Source organism: Anastrepha obliqua, chromosome 4, assembly GCF_027943255.1.
Source record: "Anastrepha obliqua isolate idAnaObli1 chromosome 4, idAnaObli1_1.0, whole genome shotgun sequence".
In the NCBI taxonomy this organism is placed as follows: Eukaryota; Metazoa; Arthropoda; class Insecta; order Diptera; family Tephritidae; genus Anastrepha; species Anastrepha obliqua.
The window spans coordinates 29,172,914-29,185,585 of record NC_072895.1 but is presented as its reverse complement, the minus strand read 5'-3'; the positions used below and the strand labels follow the sequence as shown (position 1 = coordinate 29,185,585).

Here is a 12,672-nt window from a genome sequence, read left to right as displayed (position 1 = left end):
GTAGTCAGTTGGAACTTAGGTAGATAGATAGGTAGACATAGCAGTCGAAACCAATTCACTTAGACCGTTGCCGATCCATTGTGATACCACAGTAGCCGTTTAGCTCTTACTCCTAGTTAAGCCATTTTGTTTTAAGTGCAAACCCATTAGTCAGGCCGACACTTATATCCCTAAGGTCATCAGTGTCATTCAAGAACGATGCGCCAAAGTATATTAACCTAGCCTCATGCCACTTGGGGACAGTAGCAGAGAAGGTGTCTAACGGACTTTTCCTCCTCGTCATTCTTGCAGCTTCTGAATGAGGTACTTTCAATCTTTGAAATCAGTGATCAAATCAACTAACATAAAGACATTTTTCTTTGACCGATTAAGTAGTGCCTTTGAGCGCCTAGCGTCCCATTTTGGTCAAATTTTTTTTGCAGCATTACATGTCAACCCATCTCGTGTTGGCTGTAGTGGCAATGCTACTTGCAGCACGCAGTTTGTAGGTTGAGAGGGGTGCACCTACCATCTCCATATCAAGAGGGTGGCGAGTGGTAGTGCCTCCTCTCGCTAATGTGTCTGCTTACAATTCTCTGGTATGTCACCATGCCCTGAAACCCATAGCAAATGGATGTGGAAATATTCAACCAACTCGTTAAGAGATGCCCGGCATTTGCGAGCACTGATGGAATGACAAGCCCACGAGAGACAATCCCACCAAGAGATTTAATCCCACTTGGCTATCAGAAGAGATATGGATTACTCTCTAAAGGTAGTCACATGTTAGCCTAACCAAACAGCAACATCTTTAATGGCTAGAATTTCAGCCAAATCCAACTTTATCGTTAGGCTTTGAGTCATCAGTAAAGAATCGTAGGCAGTTTTTCCAACCAAGTATTTGTCAACCCACTCACATCTCGCTGGATTTATAGTACTAAATAACCTTTTAACGTATGGTTCACTCAAACAAGAGGCAACAAGATTGTTTGGACCCAGACCTAGTGTTACGGCTGCGGGTCCAACCCCTAAATCGCACCATTGATTAGTTGCGGCAAGCCGAGCAGCAGTGTTACCTGCATTTTGTTTGCTAACTAAAACAGCAGCAGCAACACTTGGAACTTGCAATTACTAAAATTTAATGGGCTCGAAATTGTATTATATATCCAGGAAAATTCTAGAAATTCTGATGAAAAGGTTGAAGAATTTGATAAAATTTTAAAGAAATATGTACATGAAATAAATCTCCATGATTTTTGTTGTAGTAAGTACTTTATTGGCGGCCGCCATAGCCGAATGGCTTGGTGCGTAACGACCATTTGGAATCCAGAGAGAACGTAGGTTCGAATCTCGGTGAAACAACAAAATGAAGAAAAACATATTTCTAATAGCGGTCGCCCCTAGGCAGGCAATGGCAAGCCTCTGAGTGTATTTCTGCCATGAAAAAGCTCCTCACAAAAAATATCTGCCGTTTGGAGTCGGCTTGAAACTGTAGGTCCCTCCAATTGTGGAACAACGTCAAGACAAACGCCACAAATAGAAGGAGGAGCTCCGCCAAACAGCCAAAAAGGGTATACCCGCCAATTATATACATAAGAACTAACTGTTTCACTGTCAAACATCTTCAGTTTGGTCTATAATTTAACCATGAATCGTCTTACAAATGAACAACGCTTGCCAATCATTAAATTTTATTATAAAAATGCGTGTTCTGTTAAGAAAGTTTAAATTGTGTTTAGCGACGAAGCTCATTTTTGGATCAATGGGTACGTAGATAAGCAGAATTGTCGATTTTGGAGTGAAGATCAGCCAGAAAAATTCCAAGAGCTACCAATGTATCCAGAAAAGGTCACAGTTTGGGGCAGTTTATGGGCTGGAGGTATCGTTGGACCATACTTCTTCAAAGATGCTGCGAATCGTAGCGTAACTGTGAATGGTGAGCGCTACCGTGAAATGATATCCAACTTTTTTTTGCCCAACATGCAAGAGCTTGACTTGCATGACATCTGGTTTCAGCAAGACGGTACCACATGCCACATCGCACGCGTAACAATGGACTTGTTGAGAGGCGAGTTCGGTGAACATTTTATTTCACGTTGGGGACCTGTCAATAGATTATTTTTTCTGGGGCTATGTTAAAGCTCATGTCTATTCAGAGGCAGGCTTGCTTCAGTTAACGCATTGGAAGACAACATTAAAGCATTTATATGTGAGATACCGGCCGAAACATTGGAAAGAGTATGCCAAAATTGGACTAAGCGGATGGACCATTTGAAGCGCAGTCGCGGTCAACATTTGCATGAAATAATTTTCAAACATTAAATTGTATGGACTGTACTATCGATTTAAATAAAAATTTCAAGCATTTTTCTGAATTTTACGGGTTTTTTTGAAAAACCGTCCTATAGCTCTTAAAAAATCACCCCTTATATTTTTATTAAAAAAAAGTAGTGGTATGCTTATAATTTCGCAACGTGGTAGGGGTATTAATAGTGTTTAGGGCACGCATAATGAAAATTACTACAAATTTTTCGAACCAACTGCGGCTGAGTACCGCTTAACTTGGTAATCTGCTTAAACTTATACTCTTTCTGCTATATAAAATTTACCTTTGATATCGCTCGCAAAACTACTCGGCAGCTGGCCACTTGTTTGATCGTAGACCGTCAAATGACAACTGCTTTCGATGGTGTTCTTACTATTTCGCACCACACACTTGTAAACGCCTGTGTCGTCGACCTTGGCATTGTGTATCTCCATGCTGATCGCACCGTTAATGTTGTACATTTTGTGGCGCATATCTTTTGTGACGCGCTCGTCGCCTCGTAACCAATATACCTCCTCAATGTAGCCACTCACATAGAATATCAGTTGCGCCTTATTACCCTCGGCAATGGACATTGGTTTCATTACCGTGTCCGCATTCAACTTCAGTTTCTCTTCTTTAGCCTTCGACTTCAACTGCGCGCTAGTTTCGCGTTCATCTTCTCTGGTGGCGACAGCTGGTTCTGGTTCTTGTATGGCCGTTTGTAGTGTGCGTTTCTGCGTTAACTTTTGTTGATAGTCGGAAATGTCCAGGAATTTGCTAATCTTCATCTGTCCACTCTCGTTCTCTGCATAACAAGTGTAAAGACCAGTATCTGCCTTATTCGGCGCAAGTATGAATAGTTGTGTGACCCCATCTTCCAAGTCCACATATTTGTACTTTTCCTTGTCCAATGGCAGCAAAGTGTTATCTTTTTGCCAAAATATGTTGGGCTTTGGATTTGCCGATACCTTACATTCGAGCGCTATTTCATTTTGTTCTTTGTCATAAGAATCTATGAAATGGTTTGATAACAAAGCGAGACACAAACAGAATGAAAATGGAGATCACAAATAATAGACGATTACGCTGCATTTGAATAACTAGACTACAAATATGAAATGCATTAGTACGAGCAGCGAGCTAGGCATTAACTTCTACTCTTATACAATAGCATACCTGCGTTACTTCGACACAACCATTGGACGCACAGTTCGACAACACAAGTCACACATTCCCAAAATCAGCTTATAAATACATGCAAATTCGCTTTACCTTTGATGCCGACAGTGAACACGGGTGCTACTACCTCCTCCACACCGGTCTTGTAGACGAAGAGCTCGCATGTGCTAACTACCTCGTTCTCTGAACCTTTGACGCGCAGTATATATTGGCCGGCATCCTCTTCAGTAACGCCTATCAAATTGAGCCATGCAATGCCATCCTGGCAGGACATTTTGCTCTTCGGCCCGAAGGCGATGGGTTGTTCACCATGGAACCAGCGTGCAGTTGGCTCAGGTCCATCAATATTGACCATCCATTTAACGTTACTACCCGCTTTGACGGTACGATTCGAGAGGAAATTTCTCAGGTATAGGTATTTCTTAAGATCTGGTGGTGGTGGAGCCTCACGCCTGCTACTGCCTTCTTCATCATCCTTGGCCTTCTTCTTCTTCTTCTTTGTTTCCTGTTCTTCACCCTCCGTCTGCTCGTCCTCAGTTGGTGGCTTCACTGGTGGCCTAGCTTCCCTAGGTGGCGAAACTGGGCGCCGACGTCTAGGCTCGACATTCACCAGATGACTGATCTCAGCTTTTCCCTCACGATTTTCAGCCTGACATACATATTTGCCACTGTCTGACGGCAATGGATCGAAAATAAAAAGCTCGCTTAGTCCATCATCGTGGTCGATCTGTTGATACTTTTCGCTCGACTCAATTTTGACACCATCCTTAACCCAAGTTACTGAGGGCGTGGGCAGACCGCGCACATGAACATCCAACTGTAGCTCATTTATTTTGCCATGATAGGTATCCTTGATGTTGCGTGTGAAAGTGGGTGGCACATCGCCAGTACCTGGATCGGCATACACTTCCAATTTACAGAAAGTAGAAGCCTCGCCGGTCTCGTCGCGCGCCCAACACTTGTACACACCGCTGTCCTCTGCCGTAGCGCTAGCAATTTCCAGTAGGCATAAGCCTTCACTATGACGACCCCTAATTTTGGGACTATTTGCGATGGGTTCCTCGTTCTTGAACCATTTAACTTGTGGCTCCTTTGACTCCAAGAAGCAGGATATCTTCACTTTGGAACCCTCAGCTACAACGCGATCTCTAAGAGATGTGGCGAAATGTATGCCGATTACTTTTTCTCGTTTTTTAAGACTGCCTGCATCCGAAGCGTAATCGGTTGCCGATGAAGTGGCCTCCTCCTCTTCTTTCTTCGGTTTCTTAGCCTTACTCTTGCGTTTACCTTTACCGTCTTTTTCCTCAGACTCACCTTCCTCCCCTTCAGCTGCTTCGACAGATGTTGCGGTCTCTTCCTCTTTTGCCTTGGCACGCAGTAGACTCTTATCAGCATGGAATACACCATGAATATTCTCAGCGATATGAGAAGCCTTCCCTTCAAACAGGACACTATGCGAAATTTCCATTTTACCAGCACTGTTCTCCGCGCGGACTACATACTTTCCGGAGTCTTTGGAGTCGGGTCTGTCGATGATCAACACACAAGTACCATCTTGATGCTGTAAAATTTGGTATCGTCCGCCACTCTGTATTTCGATACTATCCTTAGACCATTGAACTTTTGGTGTGGGCTGACCGCGTACTCCCGTCTCCAAAATAAGTTCATTTGTATTCAAGTGATAGATTTCTAACAGAGAATAATAAGAAATGATTAACTTTTACATAACTCACTTGATTACGAAGATTACGAAATCGCGACAAAGTAGTGCGCACAGCGAATTGTTCGTCGTGTTAAGGTACTTACCTTTCAGAGAGCGTGAAAACGTTGGCTGTACATCGGAGCTGACCTTCGGAGAGTACACATGCAACAAGGCCGAGGTGGTAATTTTGCAGTGTTCATTCTGCGCAGACAGCGTGTAAACACCTGAGTCTTCGGCCGCTGTATTTAGGAATTCTAAACAAGCCATACCCTCGCGGCTCATATTGCGGATGCGTGGACCAAAAGGCACATTTTGTTCGTCTTTCTGCCATTTGAAAGTAGCATCCGGACCACCCACAACCGCTTGGAATTTAACTTTAGATCCCTCGGCTACGTATCGGTTCGACAGATTGGCAATAAAGTACAATTGCATTTTCGGTGCGGGATCAGGCATGCGGCTGCGGCGCTCATATGTGCCCTCCTCCTCATCGCCGCCCTTCTTCTTGCCTTTTGGAGGCCGACTGCCTTTTTCGGCTTTCTCGCCCGCCTTGCCGCCTGCTTCTCCAGCGCCAGCTTCGGAATCTGATTCCGTCATAATGTTGGATATTAAACTCGAATGACGCGAGGATTGCACAACATCCACAACAACTGTGTGTGTGGTGGTCTGACTGCCCAATTTATTTTCAGCTGTACAAGTGTATACACCGCTATCACTCGACGTTGGCTTGTTAATGATTAGCTCACAGACACCGTCCAAATGTTCGATCTGTACGCGACGATCATCGAGTACAACTGGTAGATTGTCCTTTACCCATGTGATCTTGGGGCGGGGGTTGCCGCGCACCTTCGTGTCGATAATCAAATCGTTCTGGGATGAATGGTACACATCTGTGAAAGCGAACAGAAAAACATCAAAGCGATGCTCTGTGACAAATAAATGCTAGAACACAAAGAAATCCCGACAATTTGAAACACAATGCGACTCTCGTAAATGTGAAATGCCATGTGTCTATTTTGGGAATCGACACCTCGACCCCAATTGGGTATTTGCTTGATGTTTCGAATAAACGATTGAGCGATTGTTGTGTAGTTTAATGATTTAATTTTTCACCAACCAAACAAACAACACCAATTAACAATACAATACACGAATTTTGTCCGTGAGTGTGCGATTACCGAAATGTTACGATAATGAAATACATCACAAGTGGAGTGACATGCTTCGTACACATCTACTCTAATGATCTCTACAAGTACACTTGAACAAACACGCTCTCTTCCCATACCTCTGAGTGGCAGAGCGAACATCGGCTCTTGCTCGTCGCCATCGGCCTGTGCGCTATACACCTTGAAGTAGCATTGCGTGTCAATTTCGCTATGTTCGTTTTTGGCCACACATTTGTACACGCCTGATGCTTCGGATGTAACCTTGCTCACCTCGAGTATAGCCTTGCCCTCCTCGGACAGATTCTTAACAGTGGGCCCGGCCACTACCCATTTGTCGTCTTTCATCCAGCGACACGTAGGGCTAGGTCCGATAACGGTGCACACGAACCGTACTGTGCTACCTTCCATAGCCATACGATCACGCAGTTGTGTGGCAAACTTGAGTTTTTGCTTCGGTGAAACCAATGGTTCGGGTGAGGCGCGATGGATGCGCTCCCTTGCCTCTGCAGCTGAAGTAGTGCGTTTTTGATCTGAGGCCGCCTTTGACTGAAGCGCCTCATCCATGGCTTTCTTTGCTGCTAATTCCTTGTCCTTTTGGAAACGATCGCGCGCATGGAAGATGCCACGTGCATGGAAATGCCTATTTTTGGCCACTTCAACATGATGGCTGATTTGCACCTCGCCACAAGAGTTGGCAGCTCTACACACGTAAGTACCACTGTCCTTGCTGTTCGGCTTGTAGATGAGCAACTTGTAGATGCCGTGAGCCTCTTCAAGCATGGTAAACTTGAAACTTGGCTTGATTTCAATTGAGCCTCTCAGCCAAGCGACAGCTGGCCGTGGCACACCGTGTAAGTGACATTCGATGGTTAACTCATCGTCGCGTAAGTGATAGTACTCTGCAATCGAAACAATGACCATCAAGACGACAATTAAAAAAAAAGAAAGTATTCCTTTGCGAATTCTTACCTCTGACTAGCTTGCATGAAGGGGGTGCTGGTTCATCCTTGAAAACCTCATAAATCGTCACATAACAAGACGAGGTTACGGTGTCGTTGACATTCGCCACTACACAAGAATACTCGCCGGAATCTAAGATCGTGGTAGCGACCACCTCCAAAACCAAGATGTTGTTGTTGTTAATAATACGATGTTTTGCATCACGCTCCAGTTGACGACCGTCCTTGAACCATGACACAGATAACTCGGGTCCACCAACCGCACATGAAATCCGAACATTATGGCCTGCTTCAACCGTGCGATCCGTAAGGAAGACAATGAAATGTGGCAAGCGGGCTTGCTCTCGTATACGCTGCCATTCGGCGTCACGTTCTTTCTCACTTTTGTATATGCGCATGCTATATTTGCGCATTTGTTGCATAAACTCCTCACCCTCCTCCTCGGCAATAAGCTTCCAGCGTTCCTCATCGTAGGGATTGGGTCGTGTAAACTCCTCGGATGAATTACTGCCACGTCGCTTCTTGCTCTTGGGCAGTTCGGGTACCACGTCTACTTCTTCGCCATCCTCCTCATCTTCACGATATTCGCTGCCAAGCTCGTCTCCATACGACTCCGTGCCGGCAAAGGATTCATCACCTGCATCGTCTTCTTCCTCATCAACATCTTCCTCCTGTTCCTCAGTTTCTTCTTCCTCTGCACGTTCAGCCTCTTTCTGTGCGCGTAATGCAGCACGTAACTCGGCCTCAATGCGGTCCTGCTTTTCTTTCTCCTGCTTCAAGCGCTCTTGGCGCTCGGCAAAAGTCTCACCTTTGGGTTTGCTTGCTGCCTTAGCCGCTTCTTCTTCTGCCGCCTTGGCAGCAGCTCTGGCCTGTTCTTCCATTTGCAAGACAAGTTTGCTCTTCTTTGGTGGCGGCTTTGGTGCAGGTGCTTTTGATTGTTCCTGTTGCTTTTGCTGCTCCTCAAACATCTTCTTGCTGGCCTTCTGGCCGCCGCCCATTTCCAATTTCAAGGTCAACTTTGGACTAGGCGATTTCTCCTTCTTTTCCTTCTTTTTGGGGGCAGCCTTCTTTTTCGTTTTCTTCACAGGCTCATCTAAATCATCCGGTTCCACACTCTCTTCATGATCAGTGCCGCGACTCTCACCGTTTTCACCTTCAGTTTCCGAAATGATAGAGTCGGATCTTGCTTCCCTTTCGAGGGACTTGCGTGGTGTGCGCGCCTTCTTGCCTTTAGCCTTTTTCTTTGGTTTCACTTCCTCAATGATTTCCTCCTCCTCCTCGACTTCCTCATACTCTTCGATCAAGTAAATAACCTCAACATTCGATACATCCATTACGGCAGCACGATCAATGACAGACATATCGGTCGTTATGTAACGCACAGGTTTTTGAATTTCCTCGCTTTCTGTAATATCCATAATTAGTGCTCGATCAAAAACGGCTTTATTGCAAGTAATTTGAGTTTTAATGTCCCTGCCGAGCTCGAAAGGAGTTTTCTCCCTTTCCTCCCGCTTTAGGAAGGGTGTAATGCTGCGCCATGTCGAAGGCGTAGCGCTGCGACGGTTCAGGTACAGTGAGAATGGGGTTTGACTCCTGCCACGTATGGGTGTAGCGCTGCGACCGCGCAGCGTACCAGGAGTAGGCGATTTCACTTTTCGACGTTTTTGCACCGGCACCGCTAACGTATCCTGTACAGGAGTCGATTCAGGCTCCTCAGATGGTCGCGTATCAGCCGCACCGACTTCACCTTCCGTCTCTCCCATCGTTTCGAGAACTTTTTTTTTTATCGATCAAGGATCAAACAAACGAGGATAATCAGGGTAGCGCGTTGGCGTTTATTAAACACACAAAAAAACAACAAAGTATTTCGATTTATTAACAAATTTAAAACTTTTCGAAGCGTTTAACGATTTCAGAGTTCATAAATCAATATATATATATATATTATTTTCGGTAAAATTTCAACGTATCGGATCGATTGGGAGAGAACATTCGATTCCGTTCGATTAGAAATTTTAACTATAACTGAATTGAACGCGCCGAACAAATTTTGAAAACGTTTTCGTCTATGTCGAAAGATGACGACGATAGACGACGGTTGTTTTCGATTAAACTATGCACATCGAAGTGCTCGATTTCGAAGTGCAGCAACGCACAGGCAGCATACAAATATTGGTCACGATCGAGCACAATCGATCGGTGGAACGACGAAGCATTTACGAGCTCTTTGCAACAATTGCCAATAGTCTAAATTTACCAAATTGTCATAGATTCACGCGTTATTTTTGTTTTATTTTTTCTCTTCATTTGTAATTATGTAAACAGGCAGCCAAGCTGCAGCGAGGCTGCATGGGGAGGTGCAGCAAGCGGAAAGTTTGCTGCGAGGGAAGTGTTTTAACTACGCGCTGTATTTTTAGCGAGCTATTTTTTGCACTCAGTTGGCGTGTAAAAAATTCAAAGATTATTTCTTTTTGTTGTTGCGACGATTTGCAATTCTAAATTTTTCTGCCGATCGCACTGACACTAAAAGTACGAAATGCAAATCAATCGATTTGATAATTTGGCTAAGAGAAAAAAACTATAGAAGTGTAGGCAAATGGCATTAGCAGAGCAACGGTAAATGCAACGGCATTGAATCATACCACGTGAAAACGCCACTTCCCGACTATTTCGAAATTTGCTTATACTTCATCATGTGAATGTTTAAGAACCGTTTTATTTCTATGGATTAGTAATAAAAAAATTGTCTTAAATAAATTCGTATTTACATACATAAATAATCACGAGACAATGAATACTTAGAAACACAAACTGTTTACCTGTAGCATCCAGTGATTTTCCGTTCAATTTGAATAAAGGAAATGATAGCGGCTAAGAAGTATTGCTGGTTATTTTATAATTTTATATAATTAAGTATTTTTTATCAAAATAAAATGTCTTAAAGAAACATACAAATGTAATATAAAAAATTATGCTCGAAACGATCACGCAAGCTGGGCTTGGAACTGAGAGGGCAATGTGAGCATGGAACAGGCACTAGAGACACTAATTTCCTGTAGACAACCCACTACCTCGAAGAAGAATTTTGAAAAAGAAAAAAAATTGTTTGAAGGAAGAAGTCTCCTCTTTACATGTTTCCTCACATCTTCGGTGTTTATAGTCGAATCTTACGAGCTTTACAGCTACCTTTATCAGACTACCCAGTAATTCACAGTCGACCACAAACGCAATCGTGTAACAACTTCACAGGAAGGTTTGGCGTTATTTAATCGCAATATGGAGGAGTTTTTGCGCCGTTTTGTAACCGTGGACGAAACATGGATCCATCACCACACACCAGAGACCAAACAACAGTCGAAACAGTGGGTTTCTAAGTGTGAATCGGCGTAATAAGCACACGAAATTCAGTTTTTTTCATTTTCTCCTCAAATTACTGGGTAGTCTGATAAAGGTAGCTGTAAAACACAAACTAACTGACGCAACACATTCAAATTTTGACAGGTGTCAACTGACAGATGCCTGTTGACAGGAGTAGTATTTCTTTTTCAGTAAAGAGGTCAGAAATACAGAAAGACACGGACTTACTGACCCGGCCTCGTAAATTATGATATATCGATGCTTTGTCGCGAGATGACAATTTTTTGTTCCAAAGTTCATTGTTGGGTACCCGAGTGCTTCCACACCAGATCTCAGTTCCTGCCACCCTAACGTAAAACATTAAAATCAGAAAATCAAATCTCGCTAAAAATCAATCAACCTTTTTTTTCTTTGAAAGTACAACTTTGGCGGCCTTCATAGATATAGAAGGTGCTTTTAATAACATCAGCGTGGAGTCAATTGTCACTGCATTAGATAGACTAGAGGTGGAAAGACCTATTTGTCTCTCAGGAAAGTTAATGCGGTCGCAAGAGAGGCTAAAGTCACTATATTCCTTCACAGGGGGACGCCGCAGGGTGGTGTCCTTTCGCCCCTACTTTGGCTATTTGCCATTGACGAAGTTCTGATAATGCTAAATAAGAATGGGGTTAAGGTAGTAGCATACGCCGTTGACTTGGTCCTGATGATATCGGGACCGTTTCCCTCAGTCATGAGGCTGAGATCTTGGAAAGGCCTGTACTCAGTCGCTGGGCTGCCACTTGCAGCCTCCGAGTCAACTTTGACAAAACGGAGCTGGTGCTATTTACCAGAAAATATAAACCTCAACCTTTTCAACTTCCCAAATTAAACAACCACGTCCTCCCGCTCTCATCCGAAATTAGGTATCTTGGAGTGATACTTGACTCCAAACTCCATTTGAAGCTACACATGGAAAATCGGGTAAAGAAGGCCAGTAGAGCTTTCTACACCTGAAAATCCATGTTCAGAAAAAAATGGGGACTCAAGCCACACGTTGTGCTGTGGATGTACCACGCAGTGGTTTTGCCAATTTCAACATATGGATGCTTAGTATTTCGCCGAATTTCGAACAGATTTCTCTATCCGCAAAGTAGAGTTTGAGGGTCGTGCCAGGGCAATCTTTCCAAAAAAGCAGGATTGGATCGAGGGGAAAATCTGCACCGAAGCTTGCACCTCTGTCTTCAGTGATGGTTCCAAGATGGAATCAGGAGTCGGAGCAGGCGTTTTCTCTAACTCAGCCAATTTATCTATCTTCTTTAAACTGCCGAATACTGCTAGTGTTTTCCAAGCAGAAATCTTTGCGATCCTGCAGGCAAGGAAAATGCTTAGAGAACGCGGGAGCGAGGAAGTTGTTAATATTTTCTGCGATAGTCAAGCTGCGTTCAAAGCAGTGAGGACGACATGGTGCAGATTCAAATTAGTGAACTCCTGTAAAGAGAGCAAATCTCTTGGGTGTGCATGTAACATTTCTCTGATCTGTGTCAAAGAACATAGGACCATAGAGGGAAATGAAATTGCTGATGAACTTGCCAGGAGGGGGACTGAATTGGTCTCAGAGACCTCCTACCCGGTCAACGGCATCCCCCTGACAGTTTTTAAAGAAGAACTGCACAAATTATTTCTCAGGAAAGTGCAGAAAAAATGGAGCTCCATTTCGTCATGCGCTATTTCGAAAACCCTTTGGCCCCAATACGGTATACTAAGGACAAAGAACATAGGACCATAGAGGGAAATGAAATTGCTGGTGAACTTGCCAGGAAGTGGACTGAATTGACCTCAGAGACCTCCTACCCGGTCCTCGGCATCCCCCTGATAGTTTTTAAAGAAGAACTGCACAAATTATTTCTCAGGAAAGCGCAGAAAAAATGGAGCTCCATTTCGTCATGTGCTATTTCGAAAACCCTTTGGCTCCAATACGGTATGCCAAGGACTCAGAAAGTCCTTTGGACTCCACGCCATTGAATTTCCAAACTCGTAACTGTG

The 12,672-nt window shown here is 43.9% G+C and overlaps 2 protein-coding genes across 4 annotated transcripts in view; both read right to left on the bottom strand.

Annotated features, from left to right (window-relative positions):
* The window catches only part of LOC129246318 (myosin light chain kinase, smooth muscle), a 94,059-nt gene extending 84,995 nt beyond the window's left edge, over positions 1-9,064 (bottom strand). For all 3 annotated transcript variants that reach the window (XM_054885038.1, XM_054885039.1, XM_054885040.1), the window contains exons 1-4: positions 7,304-9,064; positions 6,454-7,233; positions 5,273-6,055; positions 3,560-5,155 (exon numbers count right to left, since the gene is read on the bottom strand). In XM_054885038.1, the coding sequence (XP_054741013.1) occupies positions 3,560-5,155; positions 5,273-6,055; positions 6,454-7,233; positions 7,304-9,056 (4,912 nt within the window). In that variant the 5' untranslated portion in view covers positions 9,057-9,064. The remainder of the gene's footprint in view (positions 1-3,559; positions 5,156-5,272; positions 6,056-6,453; positions 7,234-7,303) is intronic.
* A 910-nt stretch (positions 9,065-9,974) lies between these two features.
* LOC129244068 (titin-like) overlaps positions 9,975-12,672 on the bottom strand; it is a 76,384-nt gene continuing 73,686 nt past the window's right edge. Inside the window, exons 9-10 of the mRNA XM_054881683.1 lie at positions 10,113-10,164; positions 9,975-10,014 (exon numbers count right to left, since the gene is read on the bottom strand). Coding sequence (XP_054737658.1) covers positions 9,975-10,014; positions 10,113-10,164 — 92 coding nt within the window. The remainder of the gene's footprint in view (positions 10,015-10,112; positions 10,165-12,672) is intronic.